The sequence below is a fragment of the Furipterus horrens genome, unplaced genomic scaffold (assembly GCF_987537825.1).
Source record: "Furipterus horrens unplaced genomic scaffold, mFurHor1.1.pri manual_scaffold_17, whole genome shotgun sequence".
NCBI classification, from domain to species: Eukaryota; Metazoa; Chordata; class Mammalia; order Chiroptera; family Furipteridae; genus Furipterus; species Furipterus horrens.
Window position 1 is genome coordinate 72,053,437 of NW_028327187.1, and position 23,120 is coordinate 72,076,556.

The 23,120-nt window shown below is 41.9% G+C and overlaps 1 protein-coding gene across 8 annotated transcripts in view; it reads left to right on the top strand.

Moving 5' to 3' along the window:
- The window catches only part of MTMR1 (myotubularin related protein 1), a 100,334-nt gene that overhangs the window by 57,045 nt on the left and 20,169 nt on the right, over positions 1-23,120 (top strand). For 6 of the 8 annotated variants that reach the window (XM_090264670.1, XM_090264675.1, XM_090264672.1 and 3 more), the window contains 3 exons: positions 12,682-12,867; positions 13,284-13,490; positions 21,435-21,527. In XM_090264670.1, coding sequence (XP_090120796.1) covers positions 12,682-12,867; positions 13,284-13,490; positions 21,435-21,527 — 486 coding nt within the window. The remainder of the gene's footprint in view (positions 1-12,681; positions 12,868-13,283; positions 13,491-21,434; positions 21,528-23,120) is intronic. The other 2 variants (XM_090264677.1, XM_090264678.1) reach the window with 2 other exon arrangements.

The window sequence follows — 23,120 nt, forward strand, 5'->3', positions numbered from 1 at the left end:
GCTGTGTAAGGATCAAACTTAAGTGAGAAGAATGCACATAAAGGACTCAACACAATGGTGGGTACATCCTCAGAACTCAGGACATGATGTTGATAAGCACACTGCCCCAGGTATCTGGCCCAGGGGGTGGTGAATGGTGGTGTCAGCTACTGAGATAGGGGAAGACTAGGAGAGGAACAAGGTGGGGAGGAAAATAGGCAGTGTATGAGTTTCCTCAGGCAGCGCTACAAATTATCATATACTTGGCACCTTAACACAAATTTATTCTTTCATGATTTGGGAAGCCAGAAGTCTGAAATCTGGCAGGGTTGTGCTCCCTTAAAGGGCTTCATAGAAGAATTGTTCCTTGCCTCTCCCATATCCTGGTGGCTGCTCTGTGCATGCAGCCACAGCACTGCAATCTCTGTCTTTGTCTTCACATGATCTCCCCTGTCTGTACCTTCTCCTGTCTTCTAAAGATACTTGTGATGGCATTTAAGGCCCACCTAAGATAATCCAGGATTATCTCCTCATGTCAAGATCCTTAACTTAGTCACATCTGCAAATATCTCTTCCAAAAAAAGCCATGCTCACAGTTGCCAGGGATTTGATGTGGATATCTTAGTCAGTTCCCCACATCTGGTGGATCACTAACCCATGTCAGTCTTTCTATATCTCTGCATACTTCCTGTTACCACTGTAGTACTATCCCAAGGAAATAAAACACATGAGGAAAGCTGTATTAACAGAGGCAATCTTCTAAACATCCAACAGAGCAAGGGCAGTCCATTGTGTTTTATTCAATACAGAAGAGACAGGAGAAGGACATCAAATTGCATGTCTAGAATGACTTTACACATAGCACTGTATGTGTCTGGGAAGCAGACATGGATATTTATCTTCTAAACTCCCCATTAGCTCTTTTATATAATATCATGTCATCTTCAAGTAGAGATAGTTTTACTACTTCCTTTCCAATCTGGATGTCTTTTATTTCTTCTTGCTTAATTCCCTGGCAAGAACCTCTAGTACAACGTTGAATAGAAGTCATGAAATTGGGCATCCTTGTCTTGCTCCTGATCTTAGGTTGAAACCTTTTGGCTCTTCACCATTCAGTATATTAGCTGTGGGTTTTTCATAAAATGTCCTTAACAAGTGAGGGAAATTCTATTCTTAGTTGAGTGATTTTATCATTTAAAGCAGTGGTTCTCAACCTTCCTAATGTCTCAACCCTTTTAATACAGTTCCTCATGTTGTGGTGACCCCTCAACCATAAAATTATTTTCGTTGCTACTTCATAACTGTAATTTTGCTACTGTTATGAATCGTAATGTAAATATCTGATATGCAGGATGTATTTTCATCGTTACAAATTGAACATAATTAAAGCATAGTAATTAATCACAAAAATAGTATGTAATTATGTATGTGTTTTCCGATGGTCTTAGGTGACCCCTGTGAAAGGGTCATTCGACCCCCAAAGGGTCGCCACCCACAGGTTGAGAACCGCTGATTTAAAGGGTATTGGATTATCAGAGGCCTTTTCTGTATAAATTGAAATGACCATGTATTATTTCCCCCTTCATTCTGTTAATGTGGTATATTACTGAGTTGGCCAAAAAGTCCATTACTTTTTTCCATAAAATAAAAGACACATTTTTCATTTTCACCAATAACTTTATTTATTTGTATATTTTGAGTATGTCAGCTATCTCTTGCTATTGGATTCTAGTGGATAGAGGCCAGAGGTGCTACTAAACATCTTCCAATGCATAAGATAGCTTCACAGCAAAGTATTATTTGGCCAAAATGTCAATAGTACCAAGAAACTTTGGAAACCACTTTTGACATATTTGATCAGTCACAGAACTTCTCCATATACTGCACAAATTGTCTTTTTGCATTTCAGTTGAGTTTTTACCTTTCTTGAAATAATAAAGCTTAATATACCAAAAAATGTTGAGTATCTTCTTTCATCTGCAATGTTAAAATGGTTGTACAAAAATTCACCAATTTTGATAAATTCTTTTAAATGCACACTGCTATGATAGCTGTCACAATACAATCTAACAAAATTGTTTTGAATGTAGTTAAAGACAACTAAGCACTACTAGAGCCATCATACAGAAAAAACTAAATGAACTTTTTGGCCAACCCAGTACATTGACTGACTGATTTTTGTATGTTGACCACTGTTGTGGGTTGAATAGCATCTCCAAAAAATCCATGCCCATCTGGAACCTCAGAATGTGACCTTATTTGGAAATAGGGTCTTTGCAGATGTAATTACAGTGATCCCTCACTTATCGTGGGTGTTACATTCTAGACTCCCCGCAATAGGTGAAAATCTGCGAAGCAGGAATCTTACATTTATTTTAGTATTTATATATATTTAAGGCTTTATAAACCCTTCCCACACACTTATAAACCATTCCCAGTCCCTTATTAACCTTTCCCACTCCCTTATTAACCTTTTCCACACTTTTATAAACACTATTTATGTTCTTAAACATATTCTACACTCTTAAACCTATGTAACTTTGACAACATATGTATACAGTACTGTAAAATTTTATATGGGTACTCACCAGAGAAGTATACTACAACTTGAATGATGAAGATGATGAATTCACTGTGCAGTACTGATGATGATGAAGGTGATGAAAATGAGATGAATGTACTGCACAGCAAAGAAGAGCATTACAGCTCTTCTAAAGGCACCACTTCATCAGGTGCTTCTTCAGGTGGTGCAGTAGTATCTTCGGCCTTGTCTGTAACTTCTACTTCTGGTAAAGGCATAGGTGTAACCGACCTCTTCGTTTGAGTGATGAACATAGTTATGGGGAGTTGCTGGCACTGCTTCTTCTTCTGATTGAGAATGTTTTTGTAAACTGACATGGAACTGTCGATTGAATTTGAAAACTGCAATGAACAAACCATATGGGGGTCCCATTCTTCAGCCACTCGTTGAAGTTCTTTGGCCATTCTCACCATGGTTGCAAGATGATCAAGTGTTAGGCCAACCTCCTCCTCTTCTTCAAATGGTTGTTCATCTTGTTCCTCATCCTCTTCTTCATTTGCTGACTTAGTCAGCTCCTCCAGGTCTTCGTCCGTCAACGGTTGTGAGTGCACATCAATCAGGGTATTTACATCTTCAGTAGTCATGTCACTGAAGCCCTCTCCCAGTATTTTTGCCAGCTTCATGGCCTTATCCACCTCAGAGTGATGGATTTCATCAGGAGAGAATCCCTTGTAATCATGAACCACTTCTGGTCCAATTTTTTCCAGCTGGCATTCAAAGTCTCACTCTTCATCTCCTTTATGGCCTTTTGAATATTTTGGAGACACGATGCAATTGTGTACTCACGCCAGTATGCCTTTAGAAGTCTTCATCCAATCAGCTTCAACGTGGTTTTGTAGGGCGTTTTGGGTGTAGAGCACCTTAAAAGCATGAGTAACGCCTTGATCCATTGGCTGAATGAGCGATGTGGTGTCCAGCGGCAAGAAGTCTATATGGATGCCATCATACACCAGGTCAACAGCATGGCCTCCAGTATTGCCCATTATCAGAAGCACTTTGAAATCAAGGCCTTTCTCTGCCAGATAAACATTAAGCTCCAGGATAAAACATTGATGAAACCGATCAGTCATGAGGAGTTTTGTGATCCACGCCTTAAGGCTGGCTGTGCATCCAGTACACAGGCAACACATTCTTATTTTTGTTTTTTAGGGCCCTTGGGTTCTTGGACTTATAAATAAGTCCTGGCTTTATCATAAAGCCCACAGCATTCTCATGATTAAAGTTACCCTATCTTTTTGGGCCTTGAAACCAGGGGCTTTTGCTTCTTCCTTCATAATGAAAGTGTGAGACAACATCCATTTCCAGAATAAGCCCGTTTCTTCCATGTTGAAAACTTGTTCAGGCTTATAGCCTCCTTCCTCGATGATGTCTTTGAACATGTTGTTCACGTACTCCTTGGCTCTGGCTTTATCTGCAGAGGCAGCCTCTCTGTGCAGAGAAACACTCTTGAGTCCAAAGCATTTCTGAAATTTGTCAAACCAGCCTCTGCTGGCACTGAATGGGGTTGGTCTGGTTGGAGAAGCACTCGAAGGTCTTGCTTCAGCGTCATCGTCGTTGTCGCTGTCCTCTTCATTTCTCATCACCGTCGTGATCATCCCTTTTTGCTGCTAAAGGATCATACAGTTGCTTGGCCTTCATCCAGATGGTGTTTGTATGCAGTGATATATTCTTTTTTCTGCAATCGTTTATCCACACAGCTAATGGACACTCCTTCTTCACAATGATCTTATTGCAGGAAGTAACCACCCTCTTTGCTGTTTTGTTGAAAGTCACTGATGCCGTAGACCTGATATTCTCCTCATCCTTCTTTATATAGTGAACTGTAGACTCATTGATCCCATAATGGCGGCCAACAGATGCATAGCCTCTCTCTTCCTTCAACATGTCGAGAAGTTCCACCTTCTCTTTCATGGTAAGCATCTTCCTCTGGTGCTTGGGTTCACTGCCAGAATCCTTAGAAGATGCAGAACATTTGGGTGGCATTGTAGGGCTTGCAATAAATTCAATATTTAAGGAACATTTCACAAAACATAACACTGCAGAGCAAAACTACGCACAACGATCAGAGGTAGGAGTGAAGTGGACAAGGCGAAATGCTGAATGATTACGCACAGTGCGGGATAGCAGACAGACTGATGCTGCGATTACTGAGCCAGTCAGCACCCAGGATACAAAAGACAATGCTCTGATTGGTCACTTTCCATCAATCAGCCAATCGTGTGCTGTGTACAATCTCACATAGGCAAACGAGCTCAAACATACATCTCGTTTTCAGCGTAATGTATGTGTTCATTCGCAAAAAAAAAAAATACTCTAAACAGTGTGCAGTATTTTATTTCAATTTAGTATTTTTTTAATGTTAGAATCACTTATATATTTTTATATATATTTTGAAAAATTTTAGGCAAAAATTATTAAAATCATAAATACTTTGCATATAAATATGTATACAGTGCCACAAAATCCTGTGATATAGTGAAAAATTCGTGATAAATAATTAAATATAATATTTTTAAAAATCCCATGATACAGTGAAGCTGAGATAAGTGAACCGTGATATAGGGAGGGACTACTGTATTTAAGATGAGGTCATACTGGATTAGCAGAGGCCTTAAATCTAATGACTGGGGTTCTTATAAGAAGGCTTTGTAGAGACACAGGCAGACACAGAAAGATGGGCATGTGATGACAGACATAGAGATTGCAGTGATGCAGCTACATACCAAGCAGTGCTAAGGATTACCAGAAGCCAGGAGTGAGGCATGGGTATATTCTCCTTAAGAGCTTTCAGGAAGAACTAACCTTGCCAACACCTTGATCTATGAGGGAATAAATCTGTGTATTTTTTTATTGTTCTATTACGGTTGTCCCATTTTTCCCTCACTGCTCTCCTTTGTCCCTCCCATCCTCCCCCACAGTCTTTCTTCGCCCTGTTGTTCAATCCATAGGTCATTTATACTAGTTCCTTGACTAGATCCTTCCCTTTCTTTCCCCTCTTCTCCCCCTCTCCCTTCCCCTCTGGTCACTGTTAGTCTGTCCCTTGTTCCCATGCCTCTGGTTCTATTTTGCTCATTTGTTTGTTTTGTTCATTAGGTTCCTGTATTAGATGAGATCATATGGTATTTGTGTTGTTTTGAGCCCCATATTTTGTGGTCTTTTGTTGTATATCCCTAGGAAACTTATCCAATCCCCTTACATTACTGGTATAAATCCTACTTGTTTATGATTTATAATCTCCTTAATACGCTACTGGATTCAGTTTTCTAATATTGTGTAGAGGTTCCCTTCAATCTCGCCTCCACATCATGGCCAGAGTGATCCAAATGAATAGCTCTGTGTGCACCCTCAGTGCCTTGAACCAGTGACATACAATTTCTAAACAGAGTCTCCAAAACCCTGCACCCATGAGCCCTTTCCTCCATTTTCCACCACATCTTCCAGTTCATGTCTCAGCTGTGGGAGGCTTCTTTCGGTTAAGCACATCCTATTGTCATCTCAGAGCTTTCGCCCCCATAGCTAACCACTTCCCCATCCTTCAGATGACACTCCAAATGTCACTTCCTCAGGGAGATTTTTCCAGATGGGCAGAGGTCCTCTTGTGCTGTGGTGCCCCACACTTCCCTTTTTGTAATGCTCAGCACACTTACAATTCCTTATTCAGTATGTGTCCAGCCACTAGGCCTTTGGCTCCATGCTAGCTGGGACTGTAAGGATCTTGAGCATACCTGGATCCCCAAAACTGAGCCATCACATACATAATAGTTGCTCCATGACTCTTAAATGAAGGGGTGGCTGACTTTTGGGTCAAGTCATCTCTCAGTGGGTAGTTGCCATTTAGAGAGCCTAATGGTGTGTGGCATTGTATGTTAATTCAAAAGTCCAGACTCCATTGGAGCACAAAAAGTTTTTAAGTCAGATTTCTTTTTCAGGAAGTGAACATGGAGGGAAGGAATTTAGTTTTAACCTGTTGCATTGAGAAGCTCATGTGGGGAAGATGAAGCTCTGGACCTCAGAAAGGTCTGGTTGAGGTTGAGATTGGGGCTCAGCATCCTGTTGGGTAGTGGTTGCAGCCTGTAGGGAGAGACGGTGATGTCACTGAAGGACTCAGGGTCTCTTGAGCAGGGGCCAAGCACAAAACCCTCAGAAATGTCGCCTGTGGAGGGCAAGAGATTACTCTGTGAAGGAAGGAGGGCTCCAAATGGCAGGAGGAGACTTCAAAGAGGAGGAGTCCTAGATGCCAGGAGAGGGGTGTCTAGGGGGAAAATAGGGTGGGAGAGGGTGTTTTAGCTCAGGCTACTATAACAAAACACTGAAGACTGGGTGGGTTATAAACAACAGACATTTATTTCTCACAGTTCTGGAGGCTAGAAGTCTAGGATCAGGGTACCAACAGAATCTGTATCTGTATAGATAGCCACCTTCTTGCTGTGTCCTCACACAGCTGAGCAGAAAGGCAATCTCTCGTGTCTCTTATAATGGCACTAATCCCATCGTGAGGGCTCTACCCTCATCACTTAGGTCTCACCTCCTGATACCATCACATTGGGGGTTAGCATTTCAACATAAATATTTTATGGGGCCCTGGCTGCTGTGGCTCAGTGGATAGAGCGTTGGCCTGCGAGCCAAGTGTCGCTGGTTCGATTCCCAGTCAGGGCACATGATTAGGTTGCACGTCAGATCCCCAGTTGGGGGCATGAGTGAGAGGCAATCACACAGTGATGTTTCTCTCCCTCTCTTTCTCCTTTCCCCTCTCTCTAAAAAATAAATAAAAAAAATCAACAAATAAATAAATAAATTATTTAAAAAAAATATTTTATGGGAACAAAATCATGCAGTCCATGAGTAGTGTGTGGATTTCTGAGTCTGGGGAGATGAGAATCCTGCTTTGCCAGTTTGTACCTTTGGTCTTTAGGAGTTACCTGCCCTCTCTAAGGTTTCATTTTTCTCACTTAGGAGCCCTTTCTGCCGCTGAGGATTGACATACTGATGGTTGGGTGGAGAGCGTGGCAGGCCTTCAACAAACAGTCAACAGCTGGTTTAAAATTGGGGAAATCTACGTCCATCCTTGAGCTGGATGCTGGTATTTGGGTTTCTTTTCCCCAGGATTGTTGGGGATGGCCCTGTCTCTGCTGCTATGAGCTTATTATTGAAGACCTGGGAGCTGTCCCAGTGTCACTAGCTTCTTTCCAGAACTCTGCTTTCCCCTATAGAGAAAGGTCTGGCCACCAAGTTGTCTTCCAGAACTCTCTGAAACCCTCTCCCTGTTCCTGCGGGGTATATGTGGGGCTGCTTCTCACTCTCCTTTCCCTTCTGTCTCATGACCTCCAGGTGTCTGGTCTCTGCATCCTGGCTTGCAGTAGGTACTCACACTTTTTCTTTTAAAATCCCATTTTCTGATTGTTACTTGTCTCATTTGGATCTTTCATAATCAGTTTCCAGGCAACAAATTCCCTTCAAATACATTCTCCTGGTTAAAACCAACTCTTAGCACAGGTTTTTTTCTGGGTTAAGCATAAGGCCCAGCCCAGTCCCTTCTAGAGCCTCTTCCAACACTCAGAGCTCCCTTGGGGAAGGACAGGGGGCCCATTACTCCACTTAGGTCATGGCTTCAGAAATGGTAGATGCTTGAGGTAATAACATATTGGTGCTCAATCATCTTTGGGGGATAGTGGGCAGGCCCCAAGCTTTGCATGGATTATCTTTGATTAAGATAATTTATTTTATTGATTTACATAGGGGTTAATCCCCAGTGGTTTTTATAGGTGAGAAAGCTGAGGTGGCATTTGGGTGACAGAGCTCAGATTACAAACCCACTCCCTCTGTTACCCAGGCCTGTGCCTTTAACCACTACACAGTGTTGTTCCTACCTTAGCAGTGTTTTTAGCTTATTCTTTTAATGAAAAATATAATTATGCCATGGATGCAGGACTAGGCTCTAAACTGCTTTGTCCACAGTTGGTGTTCAAAAAGTGTTTTAATGAAGTTAAAGTGTCTCATATAATTCTGTAGAATAACTTGGAGTACATACAAGCTGGTATCCAAATATGCAAAATTCTGTTGTTTTCCTGCCAGACATACTGCCACTTGCAGACTTAATCAGATAATCGGCAGCTGCTCCTACATCCAGGTGACTGGGCTTTCAGCCATACCCAGCCTCTGGTCTTCCCCAGAACTGCTTTCCTTTGGAATTCTCAGACGCAAACTGCCTTGTCAGACCCCAGCCTCTTGTGCCAGTGCTCACAGGCTGCTCCACGGCTTGTCCTCAGTGTATAGACCCTCAGGCCTCTCTCCCTTCCTTTCTTCTCCCCTCTCCCCCCTCTTCCCTGCCCATATCCACGTGATCCTGCTCAGCCTGGCCTCTTTAGTCTGTCTTGTCCAATGGCCAGTTCACTTCTGCCTGCCTTCATTTCTCATGCCTACAACCCAGGCTGCTGAGTGTTCCAGGAGGATAAGAGGCTAACAATGTGCATGTTGGAGGCACTCCAGATTCATCTTTCCAGACTGGGCCCTCAGCACTGCTCAGAAGTTTCTTCTCCCCAACTACCCCCTAGTCTCCCCAGGACCTGTTTCAGCCTCTTAATGACTCTTTTCTAATGTATGATCTTGCTCTACCCTCTTCATCCTCAACAGCTAACCGTTCTTCTCGTACAGAGAGCAAACCAATCCTCAGACAGGAACTCCCGCTGCTCCTGCCACCATACCTAAACACTATCTTGTATTGCTGTCCATGGCAGCCTCTTTCCTCCCATCACTGTGGAAGGTGTGGCCTCTTCCTTGTGCCCTGCCTTCAGTCCTCAACCTCCCAACCTACTCAATTATCCCTTTTCCTTCTCTGGGATTCTTGACCTTTATCCTCCACTGACTCCTTCCCATGAAATCATTTTCATCTATACAAATAAGCCCTCCCTGGAATTATTGTCACTGTCCCCTCTAGCTAGCACCTTCTCCTGCCCATTACAGACAGACCTCTTGGAAGAACTGTCTCCTTGATACTCTTCAGTGCTCACTGCCACTCGCTTGCCCCTTAAGTTGTGTGAAACTAGCTCCCATCCTCATCTCTTCCCAGGCTGTTCTTGGTCAAGTCACCAAGTATTTTCTTGTCACAAAATCCATTGTGTATTTTTTAATTCTTTTCCTTGCTCTCATGAGCTTTTGACATAATTAAGTACTTTCTCCTTTTCAAAATACAGTAGCCCCTCTCTATATCACGGTTCCCTCACTGTATCATGGGATTTTAAAAAATATTATATTTAATTATCATGGATTTTTTACTATATCGTGGGATTTTGCAGTACTGTATACATATGTTGTTAAAGTTACGTAGGTTTAAGAGTATAGAATATGTTTAAGAACACAAGTAGTATTTATAAAAGTGTGGAAAAGGTTAATAAGGGGGTGGGAAAGGTTAACAAGGGACTAGGAATGGTTTATAAGAGTGTGGGAAGGGTTTATAAAGCCTTAAAATATATATAAATACTAAAATAAGTGTAAGGTTCCTACTTTGCGGATTTTCACCTATCGCACGTTGGGGGTGGGGGTCTAGAACGTAATACCTGTGATAAGTGAGGGAATACTGTATGTACTCTTTTCCCTTTTTTATTCTTTCCTTCAATCTCTAGCTGCTCTCCTCAGTCTCTTGCTTTTTATTCCTTAAATATTGGCCTTCTTCAGGTTCCTGGCCTTTACATCTCTCCTCACATTAAACACTGGCCTTGAGCACCATGTGCCTGATCTCCATCCTCCAATATCATCCATATGCCCTTGACTTCATATTGATGTGCACAGCTCAAACTTCTCTTCTGAGCTTCAGACGTGTGTATCCCATGGCCTGCAGACCTCTCCAGTTGAACTTCTCACAGGCTTACTATACTCAAGGCCAAATACTGTTTCTTCTCCAATAGTCTATATCTCAGTAAATGATAACCACCATCTCTCAGATCGCCCAGTCTGGAATCATCACTGTCACCTCCTTTGCTACCCAGTTTCATTGCCCCAATCAGCCATCATGTCTTGCCTCTTAAATATCTCAAATCAGGTACATGTCTCTTCCCTGCTGCCTGCATCACTGATTCCTTCAGCCAGATGACTGCCTGTCTCAGAGCTGGTCCACCTGCACAAGGTCCCACCCTCCTCCAGTCCCTCCTGCCCCATGTAGCCAGTGGTGATTCTACAGTGCAAGTCTGATCTAGGACCTCACCACCCAGGCCTCCTCTCTCCCTCTTTCATCACTGCCCTAGTGTTCTTTGCTGAACTTCTTACCTCCCTTTCCGGCTGCATCATCCTCACCCATCTCTGGTCATCTAAACACAATGGCCCCTCTACCTTGTGTGTTTTTTACCTTCCTCCCTACAGTAAAGTTTTCCTGACTTGTGTTCTCTTCTCACTGTAGATGTCTCTTCTGCCCACCCTGGCAGACTTGTGCTCTCCCTACAGCAAAGGACTTGCCCCCTGTTCTGCATGCACACCTTTCCTCCCCCACTTACCCCACTAGATTTTGAGGGCCTTGAAGACCATGGTCTATACTTGTTCATAATTATTGCTCCAAATTTAACTCAAGGCCAGACATTAGTACCCACTTGGTAGTGGTTGGAGACTAAACGATGAGTGTGATCTTTGGGCTTACAGATGCATATATAACTTTTTTTGATATAAAATTGACAGAACACAATACTTACCATTTTAACCATTCCAAAGTTTTACAATTCAGTGACTTCCATTATATTCATAATGTGATGCAACAATCACCACTGTCTAATTCCAGAATGCTTTCATAGCCCCAAATGGGAACCCTGGCAGTCACTGCCCATTCTCCCCTCTGCCTTAGCCCCTGGCAACCACTAATTTACTTCCTATATAGATTTGCTTGTTCTGGACACTGCATATAAGTGGGATTATAAAATTTGTGGTCTTTCATGCCTGGCATTTTTAACTTAGAATGTAATGTTTTCAAGGTTCATTCATGTTGTAGCATGAAACAGTACTTAATTCCTTTGCATAGCTGAAAAATATCCCATTATATAGTTAGACCACAATTTGTTTATCCATTCATCCATTGATGGACATTTGGGTTGTTTCCACCTTTTGGCTATTGCTGATGTGATCATTTGTGTAGAGGTTTTTGTCTGAATACCTGTTTTCAATTCTGAGTGACTGGAATTGTTGTGTCATATGGTGATTACATATTCAACTTCTTGAGGAACCACCAAATTTTTTCCATAGACTGCACAGTTTTAATTCTCACCAGCAATGTATTAAGGTTTCAGTTTCTCTACATTCTCATTACAGATGTGTTTTGAATGTTGATCTCTACAAAATAAAAACTAGATCAGATTTTATTATGAGACTATCAAGGGCTGAATCATACCCCCCTTTTTAAATTGCATTTGCATTTTAGTTTATTAAAATTGATTAAATAAATCTCATTGTTAGGGATTTACAAACTTTTCTTGTACAGAAATTTTGTGGTAGTATAACTTTTTGTATTCAGATAGATAGCACTAACAGAACTTTTTAAACCTAATTTCCCTTGAGTAAGATCCTTTCTTAATGCTTTAAAAACTGACAATGGGTGATGGAGGATTGTTATGGGTAAATTGTATTTCCATTAAAAAATATATTGAAGTCCTAACCCCTGGTATCTGGGAATGTGGCCTTATTTCAAAATAGGCTCTTTGCAAATGTAATCAAGTTATGATAAGGTCATATTGGATCAGGGTGGGCCCTGATCCAGTCTGACTGGTGTCCTTATAAGAAGAGAAGAGACACAGACAAAAGGAAAAGGCCAAGTGATGATGAGACAGAGATTAGAGTAATGTGTTTATAAACTAGGAACAACTGGGACCACCAGCAGTTGGAAGAGGCAAAAAAGGATCCTCCCTAAGAGGGTTCTGAGGTAGCACCGTTCTGCCAACATCTTGATTTTGGACTTCCTGCCTACAGTACTGTGAGAGAAGCCACTCAGTTGTGGTGCTTTTGTTCCAGTGGCCACAGGAAACTCATACAAAAGATGTAGGAGATTTATAATAAACAGATGTTTGTTGGATCTTTAAATGGTCTCTGTTATTAGAGAAAACAGAAAAGTTAACTCAGATGAAGTAATGCCTATCTTTTGTCTTCCGTAGGCAAAGGGTGGAGGATATGAAAGTGAAAGTGCTTACCCAAATGCGGAACTTGTGTTCTTGGAGATCCACAACATTCATGTGATGAGAGAGTCACTACGTAAATTAAAAGAGATCGTGTACCCTTCAATTGATGAGACACGGTGGCTATCCAACGTGGATGGAACACACTGGTTGGAGTATATAAGGGTAAAGAGGACCAGTCCCTTACAAGCTTTCTGGATAAGAGTTCTCTGTGTCAGTGCCATAAATATGTATTGAAGTGGCTTTTCAATATTACAAATAAGCACATCTTTGCTGTATACTTGGGCTTCCTTAGTTTCCATGGGGCTTTGTGATAAAATAAAAAGGGATACTGCTTGCCTTACATTAGGTTTTTAAAGTGTTGAATACTTTTTGGCCATTTCAATAAAGGACCCTATTTACTGCTGTCATTTTTCTTAGTATAAAGCATTCCCAATGGTGCTAATGTTTTCTAGTAATTTTCAATTGATTGCATTATTGTTTAGTTTATTGACCTGAACTTCTAACATTCTCCCCAGAATTATTTTTTGCTATATTGGAAAGTAAATGTTTCTTGGTCTAATGTACCTTCTTTTCTGAAGATGCTTCTTGCCGGGGCAGTGCGAATTGCAGATAAAATAGAATCTGGGAAAACGTCAGTGGTGGTGCATTGTAGTGATGGTTGGGATCGAACAGCTCAGTTGACATCTCTGGCTATGCTGATGCTGGACAGTTATTACCGCACCATTAAAGGATTTGAGACTCTCATAGAAAAGGAATGGATAAGTTTTGGACATAGGTTTGCATTGGTAAGTTGAGACAGGTTCATGTGTTGACTATTTTGCTCTAGCATATGCATATATATATCACAGAATGTGCATACACACACATGCACGTGTACATAGGCTTTCTGCTCTGTATCAGATCTGAATTGCCATAATATAATACTATGGACCTCAGCATGGTATGTTCCTGGTAGGGCATTCTTTTGTTAGTATAGGTATGACTTTTAAAAATACAAATTAAGGCAAAATTCATATAATGTAGAATTAACCATTAAAAGTGTACAGTTCAGTGGCATTTAGTACATTCACAATATTGTACAATCACCACCTGTATCTAGTTCCCAAACATTTCCATTGCCCTGAAAGAAAACCCTGTATACACTAATGAGTCACTCCCATTTCTCCCTCCCCCAGCTCTTGACAACTACTAATCTGCTCTGTCCCTTTGAATTGCCTATTCTAGATAACCTGATATAAATGAAAGTATACAATATTTGTCTTTCTGTGACTAGCTCGTTTCACTAAGCTTAATGTTTTCAAGTTTCATTCTTATTGTAGCATACATCGATTTAATTCATTTTCATGGCTGAATAGTACTAACTCCATTGTATGTATAGACCACATTTTGTTTATTCATCTGTTGATAGATAGATACTTGCATTGTTGGCTATTGTGAATAACACTGCTGTGAACATTGTTGTAAAAGTTTTTGCCATACAAAGTATCACAGACTGGGTAGCTGAAACAACAGAAATTTCTCTCAGTTCTGGAGGCTGGAAGTCCAAGATCAAGATTGTGATGATGGGTTTTTCTTGAGGCCTCTCCCTGTAGCTTGTAGATGTCTGCCTTCTTGCTGTGTCTTTACATGGTTTTCTCTCTGTGTGTATCCATCCAAATTTCTTCTTATAAGGACACTAGTCAGACTGGATTAGGGCTCACTCTAATGACCTCATTTAAACTTAATCAATCCTTTAAATCATTCTTTAAAGACCCTGTCTCCAGATACAGTCACATTCTGAGATTAGTGAGGGGTTAGGACTTTAACACATGAATTTGTGGGGGCTGGGTACATAACTCAGCCCATAATAGCCTGCCTTTACTTTTGGGTAAATATCTGGGAGTGGGATTGCTGGGTCATCAGGAAGGGCATTCTTGGGCTGGTTTGTTGTTGTTTTTTTTTTTGTCCAAATTGTATATAATTCTTGGTGTTTCAGGCTGTTGAACTGTTGGGAATTCTATCTGAAACTTGTGTTGAATCGGAATACTTCCCAAACCCCATTCAGACTCACTTGTGGAAAGCAGAAGGATGGGCAGTTTGAGAACTTACACAGCTTCAGCCTTGAGGGTGCTGAGTGCACTCACTGTGCCTGTACTCTCAAGGAGGAGAGGGAAGGGAAGTTCTACAGCATCCTTTTTGGAATTGTTGTCAGATCCTTAGATACATGCCTTCATTCTCTGTGCCTTGGTTTCCCGTCTCTGAAATGGAGTGTCGTGGGGTGGGAATGAGTTTATAGGTATTAGATGTTCAGGACCATGCCTGCCCCATGTTGTATGGGTAAGTTTTAGCTCCTATTATTATTTTAAACATTTTCACAAACTCCTTTGTTGCTTCTTCCCTTAGTGAAAGCTATTGTCTGCACTATCAATTTTTCTCCTTTGGGTCCCTCTGTAAACCACTTCAGCCAGACTTCCACCTCACAACACCCACTCCTCAAAACTTCTCTTGTCACAGTCATCAATGACAGCCACACTTTCCTCACTTGGCTTCTTGATCTCTATAAACTTGAATTTCCTCCTACCTTCTGGTCCCACCTCTCTTCCCAACCTCTTAATTTTGGGGTTCCCCAGGGTTCAGTCTTTGGATCATTTCTCTTCTGTGTGCTTAATCTCTTAGAGTTCTCAGAGAATCCCATGACTTTAAATATATGTATATCAAATCTTTCATCTTTCCATTGCCACTGATGCCCCCTTAATTCAGGCCTGAATAGTCCCTTGAGACTATTATGACAGTCTCTTAACTAGCCTCTGTTGCCTATATGCTTCCAATCCACCATTCTTATTGCAGTGAGATGGAGCTTTCTGAGAAGCAGATCTAATGCTGCCACTCCCCAGCGTGAATCCCTCAGGGCCTTCCTGTGGCCTATGGGATTGTGGGCAAACTCCTCAGCACATCATTTGAGGCACTTGGTGATCTGGCCCTAGTGCACCTTCCCAGTCACATTTTACCTCCCTTCCTTTGCTTCATTCTCTGATCCTCTGCTGTACATAGCTAATAATGGCACCCCTGGAGTCCCCACTGTTTCTGATATAATATCCCCCTGGCCAGCCAGCAAAGAGGCATCTTTCTGTTCTTCAAGGTTTATCTCAAATGAGACCTCCTCCATGAATAACTTGTATGATTTTCCCTCCTCCACACCATGTTAAGATGGCTACTTTCTCCTTTGTGGCCCCACCATACCCCCTGAAACACTGTACTGCCTTTATTTATAGGTCTCTCTTCCATGACTAGACCATGAATGAATTATAAAGCACAGGTACTGTGTCTCATTTGTCTTCATACCCAGGTGCCTAGCCAGTGCCTGACCTCTCCTAGACACCATGAAAAGTGCCTGAAATCCTGAGGGCCAGGCAAGATGTGTTACACACACTGTAGGAGTTTAGTAAATGTCTATTAAAAGAAAGAATTAATCTTAAATTGTGCACTGTTAGTGTAACACTGTTGTCTAAGTACCTTAAGTATTGAAGAGCAAGTTCTATAAATTATTTTATTTTATTTTATTTTATTTATTTATTTTTAATGTGTTTTATTGATTATAATGTTACATTTGTCCCAATTTCCCTTCCCTCTTCTTCCCTCCACCCAGTGGCCCCCCTCCCTCCATTTGTCCCCACCTTTTAGGCAATGTCCATTAGTTGTGCATATAGTTCTTCTCAACCTCTCTCTGTCTATTCCATTCCCTCCTACCATGCTCCTTAATTCCTATATCATCTCCCTCCCTCTCCCCCTTCCCCCTCCCTGCTGACCTCCCCCCAATATGCTTCCCATACCTATAGTTCTTTTTCCACTCTCGTTGCCTGTTTAGTTTGCCTTTGTTTCGATTCCCTATCTTCTGTTGTTGTTTCTTGTGATGCACTTTTCATTTTAGTGTTCATAGTTTTGATCCTCCTTTTTCTAAACCAGTCCCTTTAACATCTCATATAGAAGTGGTTTGGATCTAATGAACTCTTTCAGTTTTATTTTGTCCTGGAAACACTTTCTCTGCCCTTCTATTCTGAATGACAATTTCGCTGGATAGAGTATTCGTGGTTGTAGGTTTTGGATTTTCATTACTTTGAATATTTCTTGCCAATCCCTTCTTGCCTACAGGGTCTCCCTTGAGAAGTCAGCTGATAGTCTAATTGGGACCCTTTGTACATGATTCTCTTCTTCTCTCTTGCTGCTTTTAAGATTCTCTCTTTATCTTTAACTTTTGGCAATTTGATTATAATGTGTCTTGGAGTGGTTCTCCCTGGGTCCAGTTTTTTTGGAATTCTCTGTGCTTCCTGGATCTGTAAGTCTATTTCCTTCCCCAAGTTTGGGAAGTTCTGCTTCATTATTTTTTCACTTAATTTTTCAATTTCTAGTTCATCTTCTTCGCCCTCTGGCAAACCAATGATTCTTATGTTGGGCCTTTTATAGCTGTCCCAGAGGTTTCTGATCCTCTCATCATTTTCCTTGCTTCCCGTTTCCTCTCTCTGCACTGGTTGACTGTTTGCTCCTTCTCTATGTTCTGGTTTGTTGATTTGAACTCTGGATTTTATTTCCTCACCATCTGTCTCGTATGAGGTTTTGTTCCTTTCAGTATGAGTGCTTTTCAATTCTTTCTCATCTTTTTCCAGATCTTTTGTTATTTCTGTAAGCCACCTGATAACAATGGCCCTGAACTGAGCCTCTGACAGGTTTCTTATTTGTTCATCTGTCAGGTTCTTCATCTGTTGCCTGGTGAGCTGCGCCACCGGGATTTCTATAGTTGTCTGCCTCATCTTGACAGATGCGTTTTGTTTTCTTGGGCCAGCTGTAGAAGGCAGTGCCTGTGTACTCGTCACAACCCAGCGACCGGCGCCGATCCGCAACCTTTCTCGCGGGAGCTTTGTCGTCACTGCCCAGCGACCAGTGGCTACCCGCAACCTATTTCGCAGCCCTGTGGCGGTTTGTGTGGGGGCGGGGCTCCAAGATGGATTCACACAGTTATTCCGCTAGGAGACCGGGATCCGTCCTCCCGCCCCCTGGGCCTCACTGTTCGAGGCGATGTGGTGGCTGCTTCTCCCAGCGTTGGGGTGGCGAGCCGCCGGGTTTTGACTGCAGCCGGGATTGTCCTCCCTGCCGCTAGGATTGTTCTCCCTGCCGCTGTCCCTGGTGCTACCGCAAACAGCACCGCCCACTTTCGCTCTTACCTGCCCAAAGAGCGCCGCTGGTTTATAATTTCATACGTTGGGCTTCCGTGTAGTTTTATTTTCTGGAATTTCTAGTTATCTTTTGTTTTGAAGTAGTTGTATTCCTCTCTAGTTGTAGAGGGAGGCCGAGCATGTCCGTCTAAGCCTCCATCTTGGCCGGAAGTCTCTATAAATTATTTTATAAAGGGGAAGTGCAAAAATAAGACAATGCATGCAGCTGCTATGGAAAGCAGTTTACAGTTCTTCAAAAATTTAAAAATTGAGTTACCGTATGATCTAGCAATTCTCCTTTTGGGTATATGTGCAAAAGAAGTGAAAGCAGAAACTTAGATATTTGAATAGCCATGTTCATAGCAGCAGTATTCACAATAGCCCAAATATGGAAGCAACCCAAGTGTTCATCAAAAGATAAATGGAGGATTTCCGGCCTAGATAGAGACTTAGACAGACACGCTCAGTCTCCCTCTACAACTAGAAAGGAATACAACTACCTCAAAACAAAAGATAACCAGAAATTCTGGAAAATAAAACTACATGGAAGCCCAACGTATGCAGTTATAAACCAGCGGTGCTTGTCTGGACGGGTAGGAGGGGCAAAATTGGAACCGGAATGGAAAGGTTGGGTGGCGCTGTTTGTGGTAGCAGCGGGGATAGTGTCAGGGGGAGCAATCCCAGCTGCAATTGAGTCCTAGCAGCTCACGACCCCAACGCTGGGAAAGGCAGCCCCCCCATTGCCATGGAAGGAGAGGCCCAGAGAGCAGGGGGATGGATCTCGGTCTCCCAGCCGAGAATAACGGCAAGAATCCATCTTGGACACCCACCCCCACACAAAGTGCCACAGTGCAGCGAAAAAGGTTGCGGACTGCCGCCGGTCACTGGGTAGTGATGAGTACACAGGGCTCTGTCCCCTACAGCCTGCCCAGAAAGCAAAGCAAAACACAAATCTGTCAAAATGAAGCAGACAACGATTGAAATCCCGGTGATGCAACTCACCAGGCAGCACATGAGGAACCTGACAGACGAATAAATAGGAAACCTCTCAGAGGCTCAGTTCAGAACTATAGTTATAAGGTGGCTTACAGAATTAACAAAAGATTTGGAACAAGACAGGGAAAGAATGAAAGCCACTCATGCTAAAACAAACAAAAACACATACGAGACAAGTGGTGAGGAAATAAAATCTAGAGATCAAATCAACAAACCGGAACATAGGGAAGGAACAACCAGTCAACCAGTGCAGAAAGAGGAAACAAAAAGTAAGGAAAGTGAGGAGAGGATCAGAAACCTCTGGGACAGCTATAAGAGACCGAATATTCGGATTATAGGATTGCCAGAGGGCGAAGAAGAAGAACTAGAAATTGAAAAATTAAGTGAAAAAATAATGAAGTAGAACTTCCCAAACTTGGGGAAGGAAATAGACTTATAGGTCCAGGAAGCACAGAGAGTTCCAGAAAAACTGGATCCAGGGAGAACCACTCCAAGACACATTATAATCAAATTGCCAAAAGTTAAAGAGAGAATCTTAAAAGCAGCAAGAGAGAAGAAAACAATCATGTACAAAGGGGTCCCAATTAGACTATCAGCTGATTTCTCAAAGGAGACCCTGCAGGCAAGAAGGGACTGGCAAGAAATATTCAAAGTAATGGAAATCCAAAACCTACAACCACGAATACTCTATCCAGCGAAACTGTCATTCAGAATAGAGGGCAGAGAAAGTGCTTCCAGGACAAAATAAAACTGAAAGAGTTCATTAGATCCAAACCACTATTATATGAGATGTTAAAGGGACTTGTTTAGAAGAAGGAGGATCAAAACTATGAACATTAAAATGAAAAATGCATCACAAGAACCAACAACAGAAGCTAGGGCATCGAAACAAAGGCAAACTAGGCAATGAGAGTGGAAGAAGAACTATAGGTATGGGGAACATACTGGGGGGAGGTCAGCAGGGAGGGGGAAGGGGGAGAGGGAGAGAGATGGTACAGGAATTAAGAAGCATAGTAGGAGGGAATGGAATAGACAAGAAGAGGTTGAGAAGAACTATATGCACAACCAATGGACATGGAATAAAGGGGGAGACAACTGGAGGGAGGGGGGCCTCCAGGTTGAGGGGAGCAGAGGGAAGGGAAATTGGGACAACTGTAACAGCAAAATCAATAAAACATTTAAAAAATATAAATGGATAAACAAATATGGTCTGTACATACAATGGAATGTTGTTCAGTCATAAAAAGGAAAACTTTGACACATGCTACAACATGGATGAACCTTGAGGACATTGTGCTAAGTGAAATAAGCCAGACACAAAAGGACAAATGGTGTGTAATTCTACTTATATGAGGTCTTTGGGGCTTTCAAATTCATAGAAAGTACAATGGTGGTTGTCAGGGGCTCGGGAAGGGGGAATAAGGAGCTGTTGTTCAATGCAGTCAGAGTTTCAGCTTAAGAACATAAAAAAGTTGTGGACACATCGATGTCGTGATCGATACACAACATTGTGAGTGTACTTAATGCCACAGAACTGTATGCTTAAAATGGTTACATTTGTCAATTTTATGTTATGTATATTTTACCACAATTAAATTTTTTAAAAAATAAGGCAAAACAATGTTACTCTGAGGTATTGACATTGACTTGGTCAGTTCCTTGTTTTTACGTCTTTCCTGGTAGCAATTTCATAGACCCAGTATTTCTCACTCTTAATCTGTGGTGATTGTGTTGTATCTTCACAATGTGTTTTCTTTTTATCCCGTTTGCTTAGTTTATTTGAATCATCAGATTATTTGAAGCTTCTTGTACAATGCTCACTTTTGAGCTGTTTAACTTATTTTCAATGTTTTTATCAGTCTCATTTATGTGTTTGAAATTACCTTTACTTTTAGTATGAATATATAAATATCTTCTAAAATATCAGAAGATCTGAAATACAATTTAGCTATCAATTGTATCTCAAAACTGAAAAAAAAAAATACAACATTGTGCTCCTAGGGCAAGGATTCTACCCATTACCATTTCAAGAGTGAGATTTTGGGGCTCTCCAAGTCATGTAAAATTGCTTTAAAATTGTATATTATTAATCATTATTTTGATTCTCAGACTTCCTGATATTTCTGAACAATGGAAGAAACTGTTTTTCACTTATGGAGAAAATGGCTGTCATAATGTGCTTTATGAGCTGCTAATTGGTAGCTCCATGGTGACACTGTGCTCTTGGTGTGATGGCTGGAGTTGAACCTATCATTTGGACTGAAAAATGCTGGCTGTTTGCTTATAACTCTTGATCCCAGCTATATGAAAGAAACATTTAAAAACAATCAGCATGTAAAAATACAGTACACAGAAATTTTGTTTCCTAAAAGTAATGAAAGTCAGTTCAATTCAGTAAACATTTTTTAGGGCCTATAATGTGTCAGGAATTCTGTTAGGCCTTATGACATACAAGTGAGACATGATTCTTGTCACCAGGCAATTTAAAGTGACTTTTGAGAAGACCATGGCGTACATTAAAACATTTAACCTCTTGTTTCGTTTCAGCGAGTGGGCCATGGCAATGACAACCATGCAGATGCTGACCGATCACCAATATTTCTTCAGTTTATTGATTGTGTTTGGCAAATGACAAGACAGGTGAGAGATTTCAGATATATTTCTGACCTATAAAGTTGAAAAGTAGATAAATTTTCATGTTCATTCAGAATGAAGATGTGTGTATGTATGTAAAATATGACTCCTTCTGTTCTTTATTTTGAGTCTAATTCATTTAGAAATATAAGCAGAAAATTAGAAACAAACAACTTCTTATCAAAAGTTACTTCCCTTGTGTGAGTGGTTTTTGTCAGTCTTTCTGTTCCCCAGCCTTGCAAATCAAAGCCCTGCTCAACCATTCTGCCTCTCTTGCTCCCTTTTTGTCAATGCAAGCAAATACAGTTCCCTGCTGGGCCAGAAATGTAAATGGGGTTGAGACTGAAGGTCAAGTGTTCATCAAAAGATTAGTGGATAAACAAATATGGTCTTGTACATACAATGGAATATTGTTCAGTCATAAAAAGGAAGGAAATTTTGACACACTCTGTAACATGGATGAACGTTGAGGACATTATGCAAAGGAGATTTGACCAGGGAATCCAGGGATCTCCACACTCTGCCCCAGGCCACAGCTCCTCTAAGCCCAAGGTCATCAGAGAAATGTCTCTCCAAGAACTAATGGCAAATAAGCTGCAGAGTATTTTGTCATCTCCTGGTGCTTAGTTCCCAAGTCCCATTACACAGGGCCCTGGTAAGTGAGAAGGCCATGAATGGACCACCCTTTTCTAAGCCAATTAGGCTCTGAGTGCTTTAGTTCAAAGTAGACCATGAGGCATGTGCTGTTTTTCCCATTATGTCCAACATCCAAACCCAAGTTTAGGGATTTACCCTCATTATGGGAGATCATGCCATGGAAATGGACCTGGAATCAGAGAGAGACAGAGACAGAACCAGAGCCAGACAAAGAGAGAGAGAAAGACAGAGATGCAGGGAGTGACAGAGAGAGAATGGCAGAGAGAGAGAGGGGCAGAGGGGCAGAAAGAGAAGAGAGCAGGAGGGCAGAGGGGGGCAGAAATGCACAGGGTGGGGAGCATAAAGAGAAAAAGGGGGAGAGAGGAGGGAGATAGAGGATCAAGGAGAAGGAGGGGGTTCAAAGAGGGGGATGAAAGAAAGGGGATCAAAGATGGGGTAGAGAGAGAGAGAAAGGGGCAGAGAGAGAGAAAGTGACTGAAAGAGGCAGAGAAAGAGAGAGAAAGAGGTCTGAAAGAGGCAGAGTAAGGGAGGCAGAGGAGCACAGGCAGAGAAAGGCAGAGGGGCAGAGTTAGGCAGAGAAAAAGGGGGCCAGAGGTGGGAGATGAGAAGGGGCAGAGAAGGGGACAGAAGAGGCAAATGGGAGTAGGAAAAAGAGGGGTGTGAGAGAGAGGGGCAGGAGAGAGAGGAAGGCGGGAGAGATATGTGGGACACAGAGTGGGTCAGAGAGAGGGCATCACAGGAGAGGATGGAAAAGAGACTGGGCAGAGAAAATTGGCAGAGAAGCAAAGGAGGGATAAAGAGGGACCAGATAGATAGGAACAGAGGGAGGATAGAGGGGAGCAGGGAGCAGAGAGAGGGAAGCAGATATAGGGGTAGGGAGGCAGGCAGAGAGGGGAAAGGCAGAGAGAGTGGGATGGAGAGAGGGAGAGAAAGGCAGAGAGA